At 46.1% G+C, this 26542-nt stretch overlaps 1 protein-coding gene across 1 annotated transcript in view; it reads right to left on the reverse strand.

The window, feature by feature from the left end:
* Positions 1–264: 264 nt before the first annotated feature.
* LOC142590421 (ribosome biogenesis regulatory protein homolog) overlaps positions 265–26542 on the reverse strand; it is a 37388-nt gene continuing 11110 nt past the window's right edge. Inside the window, exons 7-12 of the mRNA XM_075702517.1 lie at positions 18103–18210; positions 12554–12600; positions 11878–11985; positions 9068–9166; positions 5751–5785; positions 265–434 (exon numbers count right to left, since the gene is read on the reverse strand). Coding sequence (XP_075558632.1) covers positions 293–434; positions 5751–5785; positions 9068–9166; positions 11878–11985; positions 12554–12600; positions 18103–18210 — 539 coding nt within the window. The 3' untranslated portion in view covers positions 265–292. The remainder of the gene's footprint in view (positions 435–5750; positions 5786–9067; positions 9167–11877; positions 11986–12553; positions 12601–18102; positions 18211–26542) is intronic.

Raw genomic sequence — 26542 nt, forward strand, 5'->3', positions numbered from 1 at the left:
CCTAATTTTTTTTCTCCACAATATGAGCATGTACTCATAGCAAAGGTATCTCTACGGAGAGTGCAACTTTGTTGTAACAAGGCTTAATTATAATGGTGTAAAAATTTGGTGTCTATAACACTTGTTGGACAAGGTTTGCCTGTAGGGCTCAATGTTCAGCAGCATTAGCGTGAACCTGCATAATTACCTATTTTCACTTTAAGCAAACACCCAGAGGAACTTCATCCTATGCAGAAAAAAAGATGTTGAGAGGCTGCTCCCACATTCATTTGTCTGACAAAAACTTGATTTATTACTTCTTCCTTCCCTTCTTGTGCTTTGCATTTTGCGGTCGATTCCTGCCCTTGTGGTTGAGGCCACCTTTCTTCTTCGAGGACTTCTCCTTGCCATGGTGTTTCTTGCCTGCTTTCCGTCGTCTGGGGTTTTCGGAAACCCTGCAGGGATGAATAAGAATGTCAAATATTAGAAAGCATATTTCATTAGCCAAAGTGTGCTACTGGTACCTGAGCTGCATAAGTACGTTATGCAGGCTTAAAGGAATACCTACACAAAATTTTTCTGACCTGCATTTTTTTTGCTCTTTTATTTTTATGACGATGCTGTATCCTCTATAATTATGGTACAAAGTCTCAGGAATGCTGGAAAACATGCTGTCTCCTCGTCCCATCGAGTGCTGTGGACTCGGATTTTGACAGAAAGGCCACAGTGTGTGTAAATCTTACTGATATCTGGTACCACAAGACTGCCACAACAAATTCCATCTGCAACGAGTCTCCTTTTTCATGTCCAAAGCTGCGCTAGGCTTGGCACATGTTTTGAACTGGTCGCACTAGCAGGTGACATAATTATTTGTTGCACTATCGGGGAGTTGAGGCTCCATAGTGTAATTATTGGGTCGACGGCAATCTAAAAAAACAGTAAAAACTGGACAAAAATTTTCTATCAGTACTTCTTACGTTGAACATACCCTCCTCTCAAGCAGCTGCCTGTACATCCATCCTGCAATTAACATTTCTTGTATGTTTCAGGTGCTAGCATTCAAGAATATTAATGAAGAGGACAGCATTATACTGTGTCCTCCATTGTTATTAAATATGTCTTCTTTTTTTCTCTCTCAGTCGTGGTTTACAGCAGTCAAGCCAAATGTTGGAACTAAGTGCTTTTACACATGCAGCTACAGTAGTGAGCTAACAGTGCTAATAAAGTAAAACCTCATCAATTTGGCCCTAGCTAATTTGCAAATCGGATAATTAAGACATCCTGTGGTCCTGGTAAGTGTATGCATTATTGAATGACATCAGACTCTTGTTATCTTGTTAATTAGATGTACAATTGCTGATTCAGCCCACCCTTGGACCGCAGCAAGCACAGAGCACCGCAAATGTGCGATCTTGAAGAGAAAGGAAGGCACTAGGGTTCAAATGAAACGAAGCAGCGAAGTCGGCATCACTAGTCATCAGCGGAAAACGACAGGAATGCCGAAACGCTTCAAGTTTATTTGTCTTTATAGCCTCTATTCTTGCATTTCATGTTACGCATGACACTGTGTCAGACGCATGAATTTAGACCTGCACTGTGATCACGGTTCCACTCGCAGAGGTTGTGCCTAACAGTAATTTCGTTTTGACTTGGTGAGCCCGTTGGCAGCATGGCTTTCAGAACTGCCTAGTCACCATCCATGACGCCGCCGATCGTGGTTTCGTCTGCAACCAAACCGTCGTTAATGTTTTAACTCTGTGTGTGTTGTCCACGTGCCTTCAGACCTACATAGGCACCATTTCTGATAGCGGCGTCAATAGCAACCACTGTTTCGTCTGCAACAGATATGGCAACCAGCAGTTTAGTTCTGACTCAGTGCAATACATAAGCAACAGTGCAGCCTGTATGCTGGCCTCGAATCTCCTGGCTTCATCACGATACACAGACGAGGTCTGATGCCAACCAGCCAATTGGCAGAATAATAATCGGGATGCACGGTAGCAAAAAACATGTCTCAGATAACGACACGGGTTTTGCATTGCAGCCACAATGTGAAATAAGCCACAAGGGCCTTGCTGCCGTGACCACTAATCAGAGACGAGATGACGAGAACTGCAGTTTCTGTACTGCTTTTGTGCAAAACAAACCGGATTTGCCGATTCATTTGGTAAATGAAATTGTGTTGATGTAGTAAGTAGTGCCTTGTACTAGTCCTCTTGGTACCCTCAATAATTCGACATTTGGTTAATTCAGAGATTTCTTTTTGGTCTCATGAAGTTTGCGTTAACTAGGTTAGGTCAGGCTAGGCTAGGTTAGGCCTTAGAATGGTAAGTGAACCCTAATCTGCACAGTGAAAGCACCACAAAAGGCTGATTAACAAAGAAAAATTTTGCTGTGGCAGATGAAACAGACCTGTTCTTACAGACCTGACTACCGTAAAAACTCGCATATAATATGACGTTAATATCCTTTCAAAATATGACATGCATAATCTCCGCCTCGTATTATATATTGGTACCAAAGGCTTTCCCCGCATATTTCATGCGCTCAGTCATGGTTTCGGTTTCAAAACATTGTGCAAAGCAGCAGGCACCTATTGCCGTCATTGTCGGGCACTGCAATGGAAGCTCAATACCGAAACCACGATGCCTATGCCCACAGTGCGAAAACATTCGCAGAAGCCGTCATACCCCATACCACACCAACCACCGTCCCGTTTCCCCATTGCCGAGCTGCAGAATGGCAGCTCTACAGAAGCAGCAAACGGGGAGCAAATTAGGCTGCCGAAACTGCCACAGTGGAGCAGTTCAGAGCGACCGAAGGGAGCAGCCCGAGCTAGCGAAAACAAAAAGAACCACTTCTTGAATGCCGAGGAAAGAGACAATGTTTCTGAGGTCCCAACAATGGACCATTCCCCAAATTGAGAAGGGCTCAGCAGCCTGTGCCTACAGTGCTCTCTGCATCTCGCAGTGAACGTCGAGCTACTGCCCCAAAATGCGAGAAGATCACTGTACAGAAGGAGCAATGACGTACTTATATGAGGGTGAATCAGAAAGTATTTGCCCCTATTTTTTATTAACCAAAATAAGGTACAGTGCTCATAGAATGAAGCACGATAGGGAGCATTTAGCAGAACCCTGCATATGTGCAAAGAACTCTAGGGTGCCATGTCATGTCACTAGGAATCTGGTCACCAAAGGTGACCCGGACTTCAATCTAGGTGCGCAAGTGCATGTGCCAAAATTACGTCGATGTGACACGAACAGCAGCCGGTGGACACGAAAGTATGTGCATTAATTAGCCCGAAATTGACATGTTCCATTCTGTGAGCACTGTACATACAGGTAATTACAAAAAATTGGAGGACGCTTAAGCTTTGCCTTCAAGAGTGGAACGCAATAGCGTTATCGCACCCCGTTCGCACCACCTACTCAAACGCACTACGGCAGCCAAACATCGCGATAGGCACAGATAGCCGGGCCCCGACGCGCCATGAAGGCGGACGCGATCATGGGGCGAGTGGCGCCCCGCGTGTCGGGGCAGCGTCGTGCATTGCGCGGAGGGGGTCTTCTGTGTTTGCCGCAAGATGGCTCAGCGTGTGCGCAGAGCGCAGAAGAAATGTAGTGGAAACGTACTTTGCTACTCGTGAAACTGCGACTTCTGTAAGTTACATGGTCATAATTACCAATATACACCGCAGTATAACTTTCTACGGTACATTTCTAAAACAACACCGCATTCACTAGAGGTGATTTTGTCCCGTTTTGAAGGAACGAACTCGTGGCTGAGTGGTAGCGTCTCCGTCTCACACTCTGGAGACCCTAGTTCGATTCCCACCAGCCCTTCTTGCAAGATGCTTTTTTATTTATGAAGTGCCTTCTGGGATTTATCGCTCACGGCCAACGCCGCTGATGCCGACGACACCAGTTTTTCTGCGACACGAGCTCCTTAACGCTGTCGCGTTAATATACATACTATTCTATGCACCTTACAACATTTTCCCACATAGTTCCCACGCTGGTTCCAGCATTTGTCCCTTCGGAGCAATAAATCTGAGATGCCCCTTTGGTACTTGTAAAATTCATCCGGCTGACTGTGGAACCACCGTCGGACTGCTGTCTTGCCTTCATCCATGCACGTGAATTGCAGTCGTGCTACTTCTCAAAGCGAGACACCTTTCCCCGTACGTGGGCTGCATTTCTCTGTGGATTTCGATGATGGTTTGTCCCTTGCTCCATAGAAAATGAATAACACTTCATTTCTCGTACGCTGTAGATGTGTGAAGCAGAAGTGCCACCTTTAACAACTGACAACAGCGCGGTGCCACGAAGCTACCGGCAGATAAGGCCGGGCTGGTCAAAGAAAGATTCACACTCGGAATGGATATTCTAACTTTGCACTTACGCCCGTAATTTCATTTAAAAAAAGATAGGGGTAAAGACTTCTTGATTTGCCCACGTACAAGCGACATTGCATAAGCGCACACTGACCCCACTTTGCACATTTTCATGTGTATTACAATGCTACACACACGATGAAACGTTGCCCGCATTTCTCTCTGCTGGCAGCCACTTGCCCCTTCCTTTTGGTTTTCGTGTGCAAGCTACTGCGGGTTCTTTTCGAGCACTTACGGTATGCAATGCATACATTACTTATGCATCCTTTACTGTACTTTTGTTCTGTTCGTTCTGTTTATCACAGATTTGCGATGCATGCAGGCCCACATCATAAGCTGCCACCTCATTACCATTGGTGAACTTACCACATGCACCTTTAGGAAGTGAGCTATATCAAACTATGGCCTCCGAGATTGCGTGCGCTGGCGTGTTTTGCTCTGGCTGTCCCGTTCGGTGCACTCCTCCAGCAAAATAATGTAATGCGGTGTGCACCCAGTTGCCCAGAGATTGCAATGCTAGCTGAGGGCTGCAGAGCCTGCCGAGGCGGCAGTGGAAGGCAGACCGTGCGAGATCTCAACGTGCGCATTGCCTATGTTTTCATGTGTTGCAGAAGATTTTCACCGCCAAAGAGAAGGAGCAGCGTCCAGATCTTTCATATGCCAAGAAGGAAATTTCTATTACTGCACTTATCTGGCTTCATTTACAATGAAAGGCAGGTCAACTGATCAGTTTTCCGATCAGTGCTCACTGTAAGGATAGAACATTTTGTCTGCGTTAGCATTAGGCTATTTTACACTTGTTTGCGTCTCGGCAAAGGGGGACTTGTTTGTGTCTCGGCAAAAATAACACTTTTGTCACGCGAAGTGAATAAATACTCCATGTTTTTTTTCCCTATCATCGCACTCTCTCCGAGTTCCGTTTTCGACAGGTAAGTGGGTGATCTCATGCTATTTCGGTTAAACAGTACTACCGTTAAGTACGTAGTTTTTCCGAGCTCCGGCCAACTACGGTTTAACGAGGTTTCACTGTACTAACGGGAGTCTGACTGTACGAAGATAAAACTTTTCTTGCAGTCCTAACATTATCCCTCGTATTATATTTGAGTTTTTATGGTAAGGAGTACAAAAACATGGTGCTCTTCTGAGAATCCAATCTATTCTAGCATGAGTGGAATGCCGTGATGTCAGATGTGTGCTTTTCGTCATGTGCATCACAACCCTTGCTCCTGTGCCACTAAAATTTTCCCTACGTGCCACTGAACGCAAGGTTGGAGTCCCAAACAGAGGAACAAGGTGTCGCATGAATGTATAGATACTCCACTGAGATCTTCACCACTATCAAAGATTATAAACAAAACAGCAGAAAGACACTCACTCAATCTCTTCCTGGTGAATGAACTGGTTGGCCGCCTGAAACAGACAAGCAAATAAAATCTGATCAACGCATCATCAGCTTACACCCTACAGAGAACAATAAGAAATGGTGAAAGTTTAGGACATCTATAGCAGAGCTTTCTAATGGAGCTAATGTCTTCGGGCTCCTGGAATTGCATTTTGGCTTCCCAGAATGGCCAATTAGGTTCTAGTATAACAATGTTTTGCCAAAATTTGGGCATCCAGATTCAGACACAAGGAGGAAGAAACTTAAAACACAAACACAGACCATAAAGTGAAGAGTCTCACAGTGGAGGACAAGACGATCAACAGTTTGACAAGTGGTAGATAAGCTTGACGGGTGGCGATGCCATACCTGAGCGTGCACAGATAAGTTTTATGGCTACTCCCTTTCCCATTACCGTACAACCTTTCAGTTGATAGTTGCCATTTGTGTTGTCCATTTCCCTCTTTCTGTGTCCGTGTCCACACGCCTTAAGTTTTTCTTGACATGTATCCCTACCAAGTGGCTCAACTTTTGGTCGTTGTAAAAAAATTTTTGGCACCTCGTTATAACAGCCGCATCTGACACGATGATACTTTTATTATATCTGATACCTGTTGTCCCCATACATTGATTACATGCTGATAGTGGTGGGAAACCTATTACACTTACTTCGTCACATCTGATAATTTGTCATAGTACCAAAGTGCTCTGAATTAACAATCAGTATCTTCTGAATGGTAGGACGCATTAGTCAAAACCTCCCTGCTCAGTCCTTACTGAAGCTGAAGCTTAATTGAGCTGTCCTGCTGTAACTTGCGCTAGCACGACACAGTTTAATATTTGTTGTGTAAGTAAATGCAGGTCGTGAGCTTTCTCCGGATCTTCTTAACGGATCTTCTTAATCTGCATCTCACTCCTGCATAAGATGGGTGGTCTCGGTAAATTTCTTCTTTTTGTCTGTCATTCCATCCTGGCGGATCTCCGCTTCTTTTACAACTAAGGACTAACTTCATTTTGGGCACACCTGAAACAAACATCCCAGCTTCTTGGTCTTCCTTAGTGGTGGTTGTCTTCCCTATCAAAAAAACCATAAGTCCCATATCGAATAATCCCGAATGGACATAGGAGGGGATGGGGCAGGGTCGTTTACACAGGTACCGTATGTACTCGAGTGATGGCCATACCTGTGTAAAAGCCACACCCAGAACTTTGTAAAAAAAATTCTCCAAGTAATACATTTAAAAATTACCCATCTATAGGCACCCTTGATTTTTGAGAAGGCTGGGAATGTTATCTATTGTGTGGTGCGAGAATTCCAAAGCTTTCTTTTTTCATCAGTGACAAAACAAGGCACCATGCCGAGTTTTCAGCAGCTCTAGGTAGAGAAAGCACAGCCTCCAAGATTTAGCGGCAGCCTCCGAGATGCTGCCATCGCTAGTCTGTGGGGCGTCACAATTTATTCCATCCAGCAGGTAACATGCTACGAAAATAGCCAAGAATAGCCAGAGCCAGTACAAGCTAGTACTGTAGTTCAATAAAGGCAAATGGCACCGAAAATATTTTTTTTTAAATGTATTTTTCTCCGTGTAATGGCCACAGCCCCAATCTTAACCCCGAATTTCAGAAAAATCCCTGTGGCCATTACACGAGTACACACGGTATCATATGGCACAAACTCGATGTGGCTATATAATTATATGAGCGTAAGGGTATCCCATATAAACACCGATAATGTTCCCATATAGCATCATATGAGAGCATGCCCCATAATATTACGGATCATACGGGATTTCATATGGGATACCCATATGCTTATATAATCATCTGGGATTTGCCCCATATGATGTGTGCAAACATGTTTTTGTATGGGACCCCCATATGTCCATAAGAAATTATTGGATATGGGGCTTATGTTTGTTTATAGGGTTTCTACGTCTTCTTGGACTCTTGATTCAGTGTTGCCACTAACATCAATACAAGTGCTCCTGTTTTGCTTTCTTAATTTTGCTCATGGGTGCATTTTAGGTGCACAGATCAGCACACTCATGCATGAGTGCAATCATGTTGAGCCTAGTCACGCCAGAGTGAGTGAGGAACAGCAACAATGTGAACATGTGTTGAGCGTGCACAGGAGTGGGTTCAAGTACGCGTGAGTGTTCATCTAATTTTGCTGAGACATGGTTAACTGCATTCACAATGCCTACCACATTTGGCCAACATTTTTTTTTCAGGCTGGCAGTACCATCTCTTGATAAGGTTCACAGACAGAAAGCCTCCACTTGTGCAGTACAGAACGGCAGCCACTTCAGAATAAGATCATCTTTTGATTACGTTGAAAGGAATGGCCTATTAAGACTAACAGAAAAGATGCTTTGCCAAAAAATGGAAAACAGTAATCTTTTTCTGACGTGTTGTGGTGTCTCAGGCGCCCAGCAAAACACAAGTAGTGGGTAGTGACATTGTGCAACCTCTTCTCTTGTGTTCTACTTGGTATATATGAAAAAAGAAAATCATTATCACAGGAAGTTGCCAGCATGCACGATTCTTGAATCTGTGTTAGGACAAGCATGCATTTTGTCAATTTCATTTCCTTTGCTATTCTGTCTGAATTCAGTGTGCATTGCGCTCGAGCAAACTGGCACCCACCTTGAAAGGTGAACTATACCCTGTGAATAATTTTAGCTGCATATAGTTTTGCACCCAATAACAAAAGAAGAAAGCACGGACTAAACAGCCCAGCAACAAGCAGTAATAAGTAGTCAAGGATGTCAAAAGGTTTGGCAGCGTGATAAGATTAGGAAATTGGCGACCACAAGATGTAGTTGGCTGATGCAAGCAGAACTGAAGATCGCAGGGAGAATCCTTAGTCCTGCAGCAGGCTTTAAACAAGGCCACTGCCGCAGCTGAAGAAAGGGCATGCTTATCTTCTTCAGTTATTGTAAGAAAGAACATGAATAGAGACAGCAGTAGAGGTTAGAAATTGGAGTCACCCATTGTCAAACTCTCCGAGAATATGTGCGGTGGCACACAGGGTGGGTGGAAGACTGATGTAATTAAAATGAACGCACAGAAATGCTTTAGAAAAGAAAAGGAAAAAAGCCCTTCAGAGCAAACTGTAGTAGAGGTGAGGTGATGAGAATCAAGAAGTTTGCAGGGACGGGATACAGTCAGCTGACACATGACATGGGCAATCGGAAATCACTGGAAGGGGCATTCGTCCTATAGTGGACTTAGAAAGGCCCAGGGTGATGGCTGGTTATTGCAAGCCAGAGAAAAACGGCGGCAAGGGTTCTGCCAGCACTGCCGCTCACCCGCTTGACGTCGAGCTTGGGCTTCTTGCGCTGCATTTCGTTGAACACCTTCAACTGAGCATCCCGCTCCTTCCTGCTGTCTCCAAAGTTGGGCTCGAACTGTTACAGAGAGGAAAAACAAGCACATCAATCACTACTCTCAGCGTTAGAGAGACACCACGTGATGTGAGGGAACTCTGGTGCCCTTGCACAGAGTTCCCTTGCATCAACAAAATTCTGAACCAAAATGGAGCACTGAACTGTTGTAGCTGATACACACAAGCGAAAAAGCACAAAACGATAAAACAAGCAAGAACACCGATGACAAAGTTCTCTGCTGTGCAGTTTGTGCTCTCACTTGTACTGCCCTTTCACACTGTGTCGGCTACAGAATAATTTCATGCAACATCAAATCTAATCGGCTATGATAGTGAGCAGGGGGCTCCGTTATCTCGGCCACCTGGGATTCTTTTGCTATGCGCCTAAACTTACAAGCATGGGCGTTTTTGCATTCTTCTCCCATCGGAATACGGCCACCATGTTTGGAAATCAAGCCTTGTTATCACAAGCACAACATTATCGCCACAGAGATACTACAGTAGGTAAGAATGTTCTGGGCAAGGTTGCAATTTTTCCAGTAAGTTTTCAGACTTGTTTAGCATTAAAAATGCATTTACAGTTGAACCCCACGATAACGAAAGCCAGAGACAACGAAATTCTCACTGCAACGAAATATTTCCGTATCCACACCGAATGCTCATAGAATTCAATGCATTTCGTATATTTTGACAACGAAAGGTCATTAAACTGCAATCTCGCATCGATGAAATGTGCCGCAACGTTATTCCCCATATTATCTACATGCGGAATGCTAACTGGGCCCTAAAAGTGCTGAAACGCATTCACTGCCCCCCTAAATCACGCTTCTGTGGCTGCCACCATCTTTGTTTACAAAAATAGCAAAGCATCGAAAGCAACTGGAGGCACTGGTAACACGTCATGGGCACCATCTTGTTTGCTGTTTGCCCGTTTATAATTGTTTCAAATGCATGTATGCCTTTCTAAAAGTGTGTGCGTTCCATGTCAGAAGGAAGTTTATTATTGCCAGGAGTTTGCACTAATTACGGAATAAGAACCTTCTCATTTACAGCCATCTCATTCTGGAACCCTTTGCCACCAGCCTAGTCATTGTCTAACCTTTATAGATTTAAAAAAAGTTCTGAAATCATTCCCTCTGTCATCTTAGTCTTTTGTTATGTCCAGTCCTTATTAATTTGTATTATTATGTGAATTCTTTCATATTATGTATTCATCGCAGCATGTCTTATTTTCTAAAGCTATAATTTTGTTGTAGCTACTATTACTGCACCATAAGTGTTACTTTTCTTCTCTTGTTAATTACCAAGATATTTTTAATTCTCGTATTTTTCACAATAGGTGCCCCTAAAGTGTTCGGACTATGGGATCCTAACCTGTAAAATTATTTTTATGTGATCTGTACCGATGCTCTCACGCTAATAAATTCGAAATCCTGAAATTGTGAAAGCAAAAGATTTGTTTTTTCTATGTTTGTTCTTGTTTTTTGGGGGGATGGGGCGACTCAAGGGGGTGGTTCTAAGGCAAAGTGATGTAGGTTGGGAATATGATTAGCACATTGGGATGGCCGCTCTGCTGGCCTGACAAGCGTGTCTGGAACTACCAACGCTCTAGGTCCTCCTCACCGCGCTGCAGTTCGATTGTTCGCACCATCCGTCATGGCCTAAAAAGCGGTTAGCAATATTTGAAATGAAGCATGTGCTAGTAAACCGGGACTTCAGAAAAATTCTGATCATCCCGAAATTTGTTATCAGGCATGATCGACTTCCACATGCTTCACATTCACATGGCGCATTCACAAGTTTCATCAGGGGGAGCCAGAAGTGGGCTTCCTGCCAAATTGCAGACAGCAATCGATATTTTCAATGAATATACACATTAATGAACTTTAACAGTATACACCTGCAGCATGCATATAAATAAAGACAGCCATCTTAGGCAGTGCCATTGCTAGAGTACGCAGCACGAAGTGCCGTTGCTGTGATATATCCACTCTTGCTCTTACCACCATTTATGCCGAGCACGTCTAAACCACAGAAAGGAATCTGATGACAGGTACAAGTACGCTGATTTAGGTATTTGTAAAAGCAAAATCTTATGTCCACAATTGAATTGCAACATTGCAATTTAGCTACATAACATTACAGACATTTAGATAAACCTTTTTGATGTGAATATTATGTATAATAACATTTATAATGATGCTGTGAAAAAGTTGTTTGGAGAGACAGTAAAAAGAAACACTTACAGTTTGAACTGACTTTCAAATCTCTACTGTTAGTTTTGTGCTGGTAGGTGAGTTGTAGAAAAAAAAATAAGGTCAAAGCTCTCTCCATCAAATTTTGTGCCAAAGACCCAAGTGCTGGTACCTCAGAGTAACATCACAAATTTTAAAGAATTTCTTTGGTAATTGGAGAGTTGTGGCCCAGTAAAAGTTCATGAAACTGCCAAGTTAAGTCTTTGGCTTTCTTACAATACGATGTAGTTAATCTCTAGTGATAAAAACTAAGCTAGACCAGAGCAGACGCTGTCGGAATTCCGCGATATCGAAGCTAGCTGGTGCAGAAACTTCAAGGTTTTATGTGTTTGCAACTTTTCTGTCTTACTGTGGTCCTTGCCATAAGAGTGGCTTGTTTTGGTATTGTAAGAAGGGTAATTTACTAACACAACTCAAACAATTTTTTGCTTTGGCGGTGTCCCTGCAAAAGCTCGAGTAAATAACGAAGGCAACACACCTTGCGCTTGGCGCGCCGAACTTTGACATTCTTCTCTTCCTTGAGGGTGCCGGCAAACTTGCCGTGTGATGCTGTCGCCGCCTTGGCAACAGTCACTGCCTTGGAGACCTGCAACCAGTGGCAGACCCCAGGATTGGACACCATGCATAGATGACTCGAGACTGCGCAAAACTTATTTCGACGGCTGCTCGTAATAGCCACTGTCCACAGCACCGCGTACTCCAATGCACCATTATGCAAAAAAAGGTGAGGCGTGCAGACAGGACACAAGAGAAGTGGACAACAGAAGTGTTGTCCACTTCTCTTCTCTTGTGTCCTGTCTGCAAGCCTCACCTTTCTTGCATAATGAATCCTTACCAACTAGCTCAGCTTTCTGTCGTTCTAAGCTCCATTGCACCGCTGGTTGCCTGAATGCCTCAGGAGGACAGTTCATGATAAAGATCGTCAGCAATATGTATGGATCCGCAAAATTGTTGTTGTATTTTTTTTATTATTCATCATAATTATAGAGTTTAAGTCGGTACAAAAAACTCACAGGCTATGAATGATATGGAAGACAAAAGCCTACTGCGTGTTCATCTGGTACGTAGAAGACATGCTATAGTTATTTTATGCCCAGTTCAATTTCTCGGGCCCATACTAAACTCGTGACATAAACAAGATAAAACGAACTCACCTCATCCTTGTTCAGGTTTTCGGTTGGCAGGAACAGGTTCTTCGGCACTGCATTGTGGCGAAGAATGTATATTAGATATAAGACAGTGGTGTTATTAAAAGTGTAACCCAGTAAAACAAGAGGTATGAAATTTCAGTTGCATCATTGTATGTACAAACTAGTGAGCAAATTCTAAAACAGTAAAACCTTGATATAACAAAATAAGTTATGTCACCTGCTTTCATTTCCCGTGCTTACCATCATTGAAAAGCATTTACTTTCTTCTGTGATAATTGTTTTGATCTGCAGTTTCAACTTTAGAAAGTTTATGCATATAAGATGCACTCTTGTGAGAAGTAAAATGGAAAGTCATCATCCAAAACAAAACTCCTCATTTGCATGTGTCTTTTCCCTTGCAAATGTTTCGGATGAGTGGTGCGCACAGGCAGATCCCTGCACTGTGTAAATTTATGTTATGCGAAGCATTTTTCAGGTAGCTGGCTCTCTAGCATCATTTGGTGTTCCACAAAGTGTTACCAGATGATGTAACATGTCTGTGCAATGCCAACAAAGGTTTGTGTGTGATGACAATGGCCCTGACAATGACGATGACAGTGGCAAGGTTATTAATTTATTGTAAGTACTACAGTTAAGAAATTTTACGACTTCTGCCGTTACGACCAGGACCAATTCCGAAGGCGGTGCAATGTCACATAGAACCTATAAGAGCCAGCTGCCACAAAAAAAAAAGAAGTAAAAAATGACACACTGTTGCTTTTGATAAGCGACATGTTGCTATGCAGCAACGACGCATGAAAGCAGTGGCTTGCACAAGGGATGGAGAGTGATAAGGCTGTTATTCACTCGTTCCAAGCATGCATTGTGTAAAACAGCACAGTAGTAGCTGCAGACACACTCGATCCCACTGATATGTTAAACAAAAATGGCTTTTAATAAAGCTGGCTTGAGCTGGAAAGGCCCTGCTAGTAATTTTTCCCTAATGCTCACCAACGGGCCTCTCGTTGACCCATGCGGGCCTTGTGACAAAAACACCACCATCGCTAGGGGAGCCTAGTTAAAACACCGCCATTGGAAACGTAAATTTACACGCAACTGTTTACAGTGAAGTTGTTAAGAGGAGTTTCGCAACCATTTCGCCGCCGTCCGCGCAGCAGCCAATGGCATGCGCGCTTTAGCCCTCGTGATTTGAATGCGCTGCTCCGGCCAATCAACACTCCGCATCGTATTACAAGAAAACGTCAATAGCGCCTAAACCGCACCACTGACGCCATTTTGCAAGGTGGCAAAACAGAGACAAAGAATTTACAGACAAAACAACACCAAGATGGCGCAGCAAGGCCACATGGACCGAAAATGGCACGCGCGTGAAGTTTGTCTTCATTTCGGAATTTGCGAACGTTTTGTGGGCCATGGTGGCCGCAAAAGTAACCTTTCTTTTTATTTTGCAGTTGAATTAGGTGCTGATAATTACAGAACAGGTAGTTTATGAGACATACAACCCAAAAATATTGTTTTTCAAAAATCGACTTTTTCGGTTTTCGAGGGCTGCATCCCCCCTTAAGAGGAGTTTCGTACCCATTTTGTGTGACGGTGTGCTCAATATGAAACGTCACTCAAAGAATAGCCACCAATGCAACCTATGCGAAAGCCCGGAATTTTCACTTTCAGACGTAATTATCAATGATTGTAATACAGTAAAACCTTGTTAAACCATACCCGCTTAAGCAGTAGTTTCGTTATAAAATAGTAAAGTGAAATCCCCGACTCAGCGGCCATTGAACATAATGTGTTTTGTATCCGCATGAACCGTGCCAGCTCATTGCGTACACATCGGCTAACATGTAGTTTTTCCACTCTGCATCGCGCAAACACGGCAATGCGTCGTCTCTATCGGGTCGCCCGGCAGAACAACAAGCCTCAGAGATTGGAACCATGGATCAGAACAACGGCCTCCAAGCGCCCTGTGCGTTTGCACGTGAAGCTGCATCAACATCATTTCGGCGCCGTGCCAGAGAGCATTGTGGCGTTGTGCAAAGAAGGACTCGCGTCATGCCAAAGCTCGGATAAGAAAGATGTCAGGTGCTCAGCATAGATGAAAAATTAGGCATTGTTTGTGCTATCGAACGTGACATGAGGAAGTCGGCACTGGCACATGACAGGGATCTACTGTTGGCTACGGTGTGTGGCATTTTGAATGGGAAGAAATTGCTTGGCAGCGCTGCTGCGACCGCAAAGGGATGTCGGCTACGAGGTTCGACTTTTCGCCATCATTGCTACTGTTGTTGCCGAAGTGTTGCTTAGCAACAGTGATGAGGACGACACGCAAAGTGACAGCATGAGCGATTCAGGCCCGACAGTGGCAGAAGCTGCGCGTTACGTCAGCCTCATGAATGCAATCGTCGCGACAAAAACAGCACTCCGCAGTGAAAAAGGCGCCCGGCGACATCTGCAGTGCTACCATGCCCGTGCACGGAGAATATGCAACGCCAACGAGGAATATGCCATGCGGGTGTTTGCTGAGAAGATGGGCTTGGCTGAAAAGCTGGCCTGGAGCTACAGTAAGTATGAGGCTGCGGTCGTCGCTGTGAGGCCGCGGTGGCGTCAAAATAAAATAACACTTTTGTTGTGCGAAGTGAATAAACATTGCATGTTTTTTTCCTCCTTTCATCGGACTCTCTCTGATTTCCATTTTTGACAGGCAAGTGGGCGATCTCATGCTATTTCGGTTAAGCAGTACTACCGTTTAGTACGTACTTTTTCCAAGCTCCAGCCTTATTGCTTTATTGTTTCATTTCTTGAATTTCATATTTTTGCAATTCTGCCTTTTGTACGTGTATTTTTATTTTTTACCATGCCCCTCCTGCTTGGGCCACATGGCCTGCAGTATGATGTAAATAAAATAAAAACTACAGTTTAACGAGGTTTCACTCTATAAAGGTTATCTTGCCAGTGAAATAGACAAAAACTTCTTTGTGCGTATTCTTTCAAGTCGGTAATCCATACTTTTTGTTCCTTACATCGCATTTTACCACCTCCACATTGGAGATGAACTAGGAATGCATACAACTGCAGTTTGAAAGCAGACATTATGGTCCAGCAACGCAGCCTGTGTGGGAGCCCAGAAATGACCGCATGACGACAATGTCAGCGATGAGACATGGCTACGAACTCCTAGTACAACTAGTAGAGCATAAACTCATTGATATGATCCCATTTCTTACGATTTCATGACGCTAGCATTCCTAATTGAGAACACAAAAAATGACCCAGCACAGTTATGCTTCTCTTTTATCGGTTATTATGCTCCTGGAAAGCACGATTCAGCACCAATGTTCAGTACATCGGCAGGCTGTGATCATATGATACGTTTTCTACCCGCTAGATACCGTGTGAACAATAAAATGTATGAGGCACATTCAATTGAGAGCAGAAGGCACCCACCACCGCATATCGGTTTCTGTCACCGTGTTAAAACGCTACATAACAGGCAAATGACAAAGTGCATCTTGGGCCGGTCTAACCCAAGCAACTCAACACGCATAAATGTTTCGTGCTGCAATGATTCTTGCAGAGTGGGTGCTTCAAGACTTCCTGCCAAAATGCCCTGCACATAGAAGCTGTAGGCCCAGGCCAAATTCGAGGTGTGCAAACGTGTAAGCTTGCTGAAGCCACAAAAGCAACAAAGTAGCTATTGCTCCACCTGCTCCGTGTGCATGGGCATATCAAGCTGAAACAATTCGTGTAACACTTTGCATTACGTAGATGTTAACAACAGTTCAGTCTGCAAAATTATTTAGTGACTCCATGTCATATATTTTCCACCTTAGTACGTTTTTTTTTTCTCGCATTCTTTTTCCAAGATGTATGAATGAGAAATCGCTTAGACGGATTCCTTGCCCTTAATGTATTGGTGGCTCAGACTGGCCCACATCTGCAACGATTTTTTACTTAATACACGCCAAACAAACCTGGACAGGAACCTACCATTAACAAGTGAACTGTGAAGCAAAGTGTGCAACATGCTTGTAATTCTGCCATCTGTAATGACTGTACAGAAACAGCTGAGAGCATGCTCCATTGGTGCTCACATACATGTAAACTGCCAGACGGCAAAACAAAGTGCGAAACATAAGCATGCTAACATGGGCGCCTGTGTGATGGATCAGGTTGCACACTGTCTGGGTGCCATCACAGACTGCCTTGGTGCCATTACATTGCGTTGTCTTCCCTGTTATTATGAAACAATGTTGCAAATGCTGTCACGCTGAACTTGGCCTCATGAACTTTAACACTACTGAAACAAGAAGAAAGGGGGTTCCCCGAGGGGCTCGATTTTTATAAATCATATCATAAAAAACCAACAACGAAACCAAGGACAATATAGGAGAAATTACTTGTACTTAATATAATTGAATTAAAGAAATTATAAATTAATGACTATGAAAGTGGATGAAAAAACAACTTGTCGCAAGTGGGGAATGATCCCATGTCTTCACATTACGCGTGCGATGCCCTTACCAATTGAGCTACCGCGGCACCGCGTCGGGATTGCACAATAAGTTGACTTTTTGGGTCTGTTGCAATCCAATCAACAGTTATTGCTTGTCCGATACAAGCAATAACACCCCCTCTTGCTCACTGTATGATAAGATAAGAGTTGCATCTTGGTTTCCACACTAGAGTCAAGTTTCAAGCTTTTAAATATGAGGTGAAATTTGCCACTTATGATTATGGCGAGATCATCAATGAAACGACCATCGAAGAGAATATTGAAGCAGGCTTAGCAGTCCAGGTCCCCGCCAGCAGCATCGATGCACCAGTTGCCGTGGCAACCTCTGATTGGAAGGCGCTCCTCTTTGCATGCTGGCACGCTGAGCCAATACAAAGGCCGAGTGCGTCACACAGCCCCTGACTTTTTTATGCTTGCTCTTTTTCTGTGCTGCTTTGGTAGGCAAGGAGGCTGGACAGAAAGGCGAAGTTTAGAGCTTTGGAACCATACCAAGATGACAGTGCTCGGCGGCAGGAAAAGCGAGAGACGGCTCCAGGCACTTTGGTGTCTTGAAGCGGTTTTAAGTACATTTCTTGCCATCCGCACTGACAAAATTATGTCTTTCGGGCACTTTGAGTGCATTTATAGCTAAACTGTTTACACACAGCATAAATTAGGTATTGTAGATGCAGAAATCAGTGTTTTCGAAAAATTGACGTTAGAGCGATTTTCGTGATCTAAATCCTGATTCCCCCCTTACTGAAAGTTTCATACCATTAAAAGTTATGCACCCTTGCTGAAACTAAGTGCGAATTATCTGATTTTTAGAACTAATGAGGCGTGCATTAATGAGATTTTACTGTATTGAGGTTTTGGTTTTATACTCGATTCAAACACAGTTGTCTTTTCTAACAAAGCTTTCAGAAAAAAAAAAAAGGTATGTTAGAATCAAGCAAATACAGCACATAAGTAATCGCCACTACTACTTCAAACCGTTAGCGGCAAGTTTCACCTTAATTCTGAGACGTATACGCCAAGAGGAGCAAGGGCCTTTTCTCACCTTTGGCCTTGTGGTTTCGGGCAATGTTCCGGAGCCGCTGGTACTCATTCTTGGCCACACGCTCCTTTTTTTTCTTCTTCAAGTCAGCATGGTAGTCTCCCATGGGGTCTGCGGATGACAGAAAATGTGAACATGCACTTCAGAAGAGCTTCTGTTCTGATTCCGTGGCACGCGTTGGGGCTGCGGCCACTCCTCAGATAGTTAACGAGTCGCAAACACCAAGAAAATTAAAACTTTATCCTGTGCATTTACATACTCGTAAAAACGCGGTGCTGCCACAGTCGTGCAGCGCGAAAGAACAAAAGAGGCGCCGGTCGCGTAAACAATGCAATCCGAGAGGGAGGAAACGAGAGTGACGGCGCACGGGGAGAAGGAAGAAGAAGGGAGGGGAGAGGAGTCCAATGTTCGCAGACGAAGGCGGCGCCCGGGCGGGAAACTTGAAATGGACACGGGACAGCACACTCCCCGTCTGGTTATACATATAACCACTATATGATGTTTTCAGTCCTCACACGGAATAAGCAGGACTGTCTCGGTCACAGGACGGAGAAACGTCTTGATCACTCCCCGTGTTGCCGTCTTGATTTCCACCTTTCGCACCTTGCCGTCCGCACTCGCGATAACGTTCACAATGAGTCCCATGGGCCACTCGTTGCGGTGAACCTGGCTGTCTCTCAGGAGGACGAGGTCACCTGCCTTGAGACTCCGCGTTGGGGTCTGCCACTTGCGACGACTCTGCAGGGTGGTAAGGAACTCGCGTCGCCAGCGGCACCAAAAGACGTCGGCCAGCCACTGAACCTGCCGCCACTGTCGCCGATATATATCTTTGTCATTAAAGACTGGTGGCACTGTGTTGCCGCCGACCTTCTGGGTCAGAAGCGTTGCCGGAGTCAGCACTTCCCAGCACTCGGGGTCCGTTGAGACAGGAACGAGGGGTCGTGAATTTATGATCCCTGAGACTTCTGCCAAGAGGGTTACCAAGACTTCGTGAGTAAGGCGACGAGAGGTATTCTCAAGAAGCATGGAGTCCAAAATTCGCCGTGTGACTCCTATCATCCTTTCCCACACTCCTCCCATGTGAGAAGCATGAGGGGGATTGAACACCCAAGTGCATCCATGGTCTGACAGGAATGTTCCTAGCTTCTCGTGGTCTGGGCCAGTGGTGCTCACCTTTAGTTCGGTGCATGCTCCAACAAAATTTGTCCCGCAATCAGACCTCAGTTGCTTTGCCGGGCCCCTTATGGCAAAGAATCTGCGGAGCGCATTAATAAAACTTGAGGTATCCATGCTCTCGATTACTTCAATATGAACAGCACGGATACTCATGCAAGTGAAGAGTACGGCCCACCGTTTACTGTTGGCCTCACCGCCTCTGGTGCGACGAGACGTGACTTGCCACGGGCCAAATACATCTAGTCCGACATAAGTGAAAGGTGGCTCGGTGCTTAGTCTTTCTGCGGGCAGGTCTGCCATCATCTGCTGTAGCTGCCTTCCTCTGAGCTTGCGACATGTAACACAAATGTGTATATATGAGGCGATGCTACGCTTAGCTCCGACGATCCAGAACCCAGCTGCCCTGACTGCTCCCTCAGTGAAGTGGCGTCCTTGATGTTTGACCTGTTCGTGATAATGCCGCACAACCAGGGTGGTGACATGGTGTCGCCCTGGCATGATGATGGGCTTCTGCTCTTGCTGGTCGAAATGGTTGGCCCTGCCCAGTCGGCCACCGATTCTCAAAAGACCGTCGGAATCAACCCATGGATCCAGTCTCCACAGAGGGCTTGACTTCGGTAGTCGCTTTCCTCGTTGCAAGCTTTTGAACTCCTCTGAAAAGGCTTCCTTCTGGACAGATAGAATAATGGCTGCCTTTGCTCGGGCTAGGTGTTCTGCAGAAGGTCGCACTTGGTGAGATGAGCTGTTACGCGGGCAGTTTGACACGTTTTCAGAAGTGCCCCGAATTTTGTCCACTAGCCGTACGAGCGTTCCAACTGCGCGAGTCAGCGTAATCCAACTTGAGAAGCGCTCGAACCGCTTGCTGCCGAGTTGTTTCACGTCCACACTGGTTGCGAGAACATTTGCCTGGGGCCGCACCTCCGTGTCGGAGTCCGCATCGACCAAGTCGAACTTGCCCTTCAATACCTGCGAGCAGTGTTCTTGACGATACAAAAAGTCCGGGCCTGTCAGTCAGGTCGATCCTGCCATCTGGGCCGCTGGCACAGACCTGGTTCCTAGATCCGCAGGGTTCATGTCAGAAGGAACGTAGTGCCATTGGTCTGGCCGTGTAGAGCTCCTTATGCGTTCCACCCTGTTACTGACATACACAAAAAACCTTCGCGTCTCATTATGTATGTAGCCTAGGACGACCTTGCTGTCAGTATAGAAGTTTACAGCATCAAGTTCCATATCTATTTCACGACTGATGAGTTCTGCTAGCTCCACTGCCAAGACTGCGCCGCACAGTTCAAGCCTTGGGATGGTGTGTTCCGGATGCGGTGCTAGCTTAGCCTTTCCTATGACGAACCCGACATGACACGCACCATCTGGATATGTCACTCTGAGGTACGCCACTGCAGCCACAGCTTTCGTTGATGCGTCGGAGAATATGTGCAGTTCCTTCCACTGTGCGGTAGTGAGTGAGGCAGGGGCATAGGTGCGAGGTATGTCCAGCTGCTCGAGTACTTGCAAGGAGTCTTTCCACACCTCCCAGGCGGCTCTCTTTTCGTCAGGAAGTGGGCAGTCCCAGTCGCATGTCAGAGCGACTAGCTCTCGGAGGAGGGACTTTCCTTGAACGATGACTGGAGCAACAAACCCAAGTGGGTCGTACAGGCTATTTACCACTGACAAGACACCGCGCCGAGTGAATGGCTTTTCTTGGAATGGAGTCGTAAATGTGAAGACATCCTTCTTCAGATTCCAAGAAACTCCCAGACTGCGTTGGATCGGCTGTGAGCCATTGCTCAAGTCAAGATCCTTCAAATCGTTGGCACGGTCTTCTTCTGGAAATGCTTCCAACACTGTAGGGCAGTTAGAGGCTATCTTATGGAGCTTAAGGTTCGATGCGGCCAACATCTGTTGCGTGCGGCGTATTAGGCTGATGGCGTCCTCGTCGTTGTAGAGAGACTTCAACCCATCGTCGACATAGAAATCTCTCTCAATGAACTGCCTGACGTCGCTGCCAAATTTTTCCTCTCCTTCTCGTGCTGTTCTCCGCAGCCCGTACGTTGCAACTGCTGGTGAAGGGCTGTTTCCAAACACATGTACCTTCATTCGGTACTCTACCACGTCACTGTAGATGTTGTTGTTGCGGAACCACAGAAATCTCAGATAATTTCGGTGGTCGTCTCGTACCAGGAAGCAGTAGAACATGTGCTTAATGTCCACAGTAATGGCCACTGGCTCTTTCCGGAATCGGATGAGCACCCCAAGCAGGCTGTTGATCATGTCTGGACCGGTAAGCAGCACACTGTTTAGAGACAGGCCCTTAAACTGTGCACTGGAGTCGAACACGACTCGTGTTTCCCCAGGCTTTCGTGGGTGGCAAACACCAAAGATGGGGAGGTACCAACACTCTTCTCCCTCTCGAACCGGTGGAGCTTCCTCGGCGTGGCCGTTCTTGAACATCTTCTCCATGAAGCTCGCGAATTGTTCCCTCAGTTCCGGCTTTCTCTTCAAGGTCCGTTGGACAGCAGTGAGGCGTGACTCGGCCAAGCACTTGTTATTCGGAAGCCAAGGTCTTGGACAACGAAATGGAAGAGGTGCTACCCAACTGTTGGATTCGTCCCTTGAGAACTCGTCATCCATCAGCTTCAAGAACTTCCTGTCCTCGACGGAAAGGGAAGGTCTGTTGTCATCCTTCGTTGTGTGGAACAGCGTTTCAGCGACCCCATCGCCACAGCGGTCTTTCCTAGCAGCGTTCTGAGCTGGTTGGAAGCAGTTTGTCGACCCTTGCGTGTCAGCGAGCTTCTCCTTGGCAAGAAAATGATTCTGGCATGGCTCGAAAATGGAGGGACGTCCATTTTCAAGGACGTTTGTTTTGAGGTTGCTCACAGAGTCCGGTGGGCGACTTCGACTTATGCAGACATTCCCCACGATGACCCATCCCAGATCCAGTCTCTGAGCAAATGGAGCATCAGCCGGTCCGTTGCGCTGTTGTCGAACCTTGTGTACTCTGAGGATATCTCTCCCGAGGAGAAGTAGAATCTTGGCCTCTGGGTCCAAACGAGGAATGAATTTAGCTACAGCTCTGAGATGGGGGTGATGCGATGCCACTTCCGGTGTTGGAATCTCGTTCCTGTTGTTAGGCATCTCGTTGCACTCGATGAGCGTTGGCAAGGGTAGCTTCACGGAGCCATGAATGTCCTCAATGAGAAAGCCGGATGCTCTTCTTCCTATCGCCTCTGCAGTTCCAGCACATGTCCTTAGAGTGTAGGGGGAACTGTCACCATTGAGCCCGAAAATGTCGAAGAACTCTGTTCTTGCAAGGGACCTGTTGCTCTGGTCGTCTAAGATGGCATACATTTTTTCAGTGTTGTGAGGCTGAGTCGGGTGACTAACTTTCACCAAGCAGATCTTAGAGCAGGATTTGCCACCGCCGCTTTGACCGCAGACCTCCGTACACTTTGATGACACTTCAAGTGCGGAATCTTGGTCTCGACCTACATCTTCAGAGTCGTGATGAGCTGCAGGAGACTTATGGTTGACATTTCCGGCATGAAGTGCTGTGGCATGCCTCTCGCTACCACAATCGTCACATTTGAGAACTGTTTTACAGTCTCTTGCAAAGTGGTCTGTTGAAGCGCAGCACCTGAAGCATATTCCATAATTTTTCAGCAGAGATTTTCGTTCATCCAGCGGTTTTTCTCGGAAAGTACGACACTTCCGGAGGGGGTGAGGCTTCCTGTGCAGAGGACAATACTTGGTTGTATCATGCCACTTTGGTGCGTTTGAGGGCGGATGGTCGGTGCTTGCTTCCACGTCCGTCAGTTGCACTGAGATGGGCGTTCTTCTCGTGCCGTCATTCGCAGCCCATCTGTCTGCTCTTGGGAGCCTTGAAGGGGTGCCACTTGCAGTGTTGAGTTTGAAGCTAGGATCATTTCTCGTTTTCGCTTGGTCCCTGATAAAGCTGGCAAAGAACGAAAAAGGGGGAAAGGCGACCCGATGATCTCGTTTGTACTTCGATCCTTTCGCTATCCACATGTCTTGCAAGCGCTGCGGCAGTTTTTCTACGATGGGGTTTACCCCTCTTGCCGTGTCCAGATAGGAAAGCCCAGTCAGCTGAGGGTCACATTTTGCAGCCTCAACTTCAAGAAGCAGGTCTCCCAGCTCTCTCAGTTTCTCGGTGTCCTTGTCGGACAGTCTGGGGAAACTTGCGATTCTCCTGAAGATGGCCTCTTCTATAATTTCCGGACGACCATAGCATTCCTCAAGTCTTTCCCAAACTACATCTAACCCGGCTTCGGGGCAGTCGACGTGCACGGAACGCAGCCGCTTTGCATAGCTCGACGACTCGGCACCAAGCCATTTCACGAGAAGATCAAGTTCTTCGCTTGCCGTAACCTCGAGAGTCCGTGTCATTCCCTTGAATGTAGATTTCCACGCCCGGTAGTTCTCAGGGCAGTCGTCAAACTTCGTAAGTGAAGTACTCACAAGGTCGCGTCGAATCAGATACTTTGCCATGGCGGTCAGTTCTGGGGCGTTAGCTTCATCTCCCTGCTGACGAGCAACGTTCTGGGCGATTCCTTGGTTGTGAGCGCTAGGAGTGCATGGAGCGTGGTCTTCAGCTGCTTCATCAACGTTCTGAAAGACGTAATGCTCTCCGCCGTCATGCCGCTGCGATTGCTGGCGCGGGCCAATGCGCACGTGAGCCTGGTCAAGCACGTAGTCAAAGGTACGTTGAGCGCGGTCTTCGGATGCCTCCTCCACAGTCCGACAGATGTGATGCTCCCCGCCGTGCTGATCTACGGCAGCCTCCAGGATCTCTGCTTGTGCTTCCGCGGCGGCCGCTTCTCTATCCAACTGCAACACATGTAACTCGGTGTCTAGCTCGACTTTCTTGCGTTCGATCTCCGCGGCCGCATTTTTCTCTTGTTCTTCGAGTTTGGCCTTTTCCAGTTTCACCGCGGCTTCTTTCTTCATAAGAGAAGCCTGCACTCGCGCCGCGGCGGCCTCCGCTCTTGCTCTGGCGGCGAGCATGCTTGGCGTTGTCGAGGCGGTCGAACGCTCCGAACGGGCTGAGCGCGACGAATGCCGTGACTGCACAGAGCTTGCCATTTTCTCAGAGCATGCGAGACGAGATTGGTCCGGACTCACTTGAGCAGCGGGCGACTTGCGGTCTTGCGACGCCATGCCGTGTGTGGCTGCGAGGCGAAAACGGAGCTTCGCAGCGCGGAGCCAGCGAGCCGAGCCGCCTAAGCCTAGGCGCTTTGGAGACGCGCGTGGGATGCCGACTCGGCGTTCATCGCGTTTTTACTGTTCTGATTCCGTGGCACGCGTTGGGGCTGCGGCCACTCCTCAGATAGTTAACGAGTCGCAAACACCAAGAAAATTAAAACTTTATCCTGTGCATTTACATACTCGTAAAAACGCGGTGCTGCCACAGTCGTGCAGCGCGAAAGAACAAAAGAGGCGCCGGTCGCGTAAACAATGCAATCCGAGAGGGAGGAAACGAGAGTGACGGCGCACGGGGAGAAGGAAGAAGAAGGGAGGGGAGAGGAGTCCAATGTTCGCAGACGAAGGCGGCGCCCGGGCGGGAAACTTGAAATGGACACGGGACAGCACAGCTTCTTATGGTCCTAGTTGGTGCTTACTAAAAGACATATTTTTTGTTAAAAAGTGACCACACAGAGCACAACTAAAATGTTATCTCATAATAAAAGTAGTATGAGATAAGCGCCAGAGGACCTACTTAGGCAGCAGGCAGGAAAGACAAAGGACACAAGAAACAAACTGATATAACGAGCGTCAATTGTTGGCATCAGCTGTCTGTGCCCTTTTCTTTACTGCTTTGTTGCCTTAAGACGTCAAACCAACTCGCCCATCAACTCATGTTAAAAAACACTTTTCACGATGCATGGTGTGCTACAGCAATTTCTCAGACGTTAATGACACTGCTCTCCTTCATGCCTATCATGGATGCTTTGAGTTTAACAGTCGTCGAATCTGACAATGAACTACAGGACCAAGTAGGACGGAGACCCAAGAAGAATCATCAATGAAGCCTCTGCTTGATGCCAACCTTTTGATGAGTTCTCTTCGTCAACACCACTTGTAGAAGTGTTGTAGCTGTGGAATTGCTCCAGAACTGCTCAAGTGCAGCTCATAAGAGCTGAAAGCAAGTATCAGAGCAGACAAGAAGAAGTATAGTCTTTCAACCCAAAAGAGTTGAAAGATGGTGATCTGTCTTATATGCTGTTTGGTAGGCTTGTGCGAATATTAATTTTTGGGGGTCGAAGCAAAGTCAAAGCAAACAGTACTTAGTGTTGAAGAATTTCGAAGCGAAGAGCCTGAATGCAGTCGACTCTCGTTACAACAGACCCTCATAATCCGACAAAAGATGCCTGCTTTATCCGAAGTCTGTAATATCTGAAATGGCTAACTCCCGAAACTTTCGTTGCAATACCTAACAACTTTACTGCAAAAGTGTGCGTGACGAACGTCCAAAGTAAAAAACAAAAAAAAGTTGCAGCTTTGCAACTTTTTTGCTTAGCAAATTAAGCAAGATAAGCACAGCAGCAGCAGCGAGCGAATTGACCTTCGTGCTGTCTGGCTTCAAAGCAAATTAAACGTCGAAAGCACAGCGCATACGAAGCTGCCAGCACTGTGCGCACTCTGCAAACATCACAGATTGCTTTCAAGATATGGCAGCCACACCGTCAGCAGCAGCCGCCAGAGTAGAACGCTCTCTCTCTCTCTTGCCTACCCTCCCCCTCCCATGCCTCGGGCGCGAAAGAAAGACGGTGCATTTCTGCCATTTCTGCCCAGTCTTCCTCCCTTGCACGCACAATACTGAGCCACGGTCGTCGGCTGACCCTCACAAGTCAGTTGTTAGCCCGTGTCGACTTGATTTTGAAAAAAATTGCTGCTAATTTCGTCTACTGCAGCCGATAGTCCGTTGCAGTGCGATCGGTTAAAAGCAAATGTCGTTGCATTAATAAAATAGGTAGAACAAACTACGGCTCAAGTATGGTCCATTATACCCAAAAGTCTGTTTCATGAGGGTCCACTGTAAGGAGCGTAGACTGCAGTGGTGATATTTGCATAAAACCACGACACAAATGACAGATGTTAACGAATCTAAAAAAAAAGATTTCGTCATTGCCAAAAGAAAATAGCTTTCTTTCTGGAGTTGGTTTACTTTCCAAGTGCTGTTATTAAAACATTTTCATTCATACAAAAATGTAAGTTAAACATTGCTCAAACTACAGCAGCACAGAAAATGTGT

This window comes from Dermacentor variabilis, chromosome 8 (genome assembly GCF_050947875.1).
Source record: "Dermacentor variabilis isolate Ectoservices chromosome 8, ASM5094787v1, whole genome shotgun sequence".
Taxonomy (NCBI): domain Eukaryota; kingdom Metazoa; phylum Arthropoda; class Arachnida; order Ixodida; family Ixodidae; genus Dermacentor; species Dermacentor variabilis.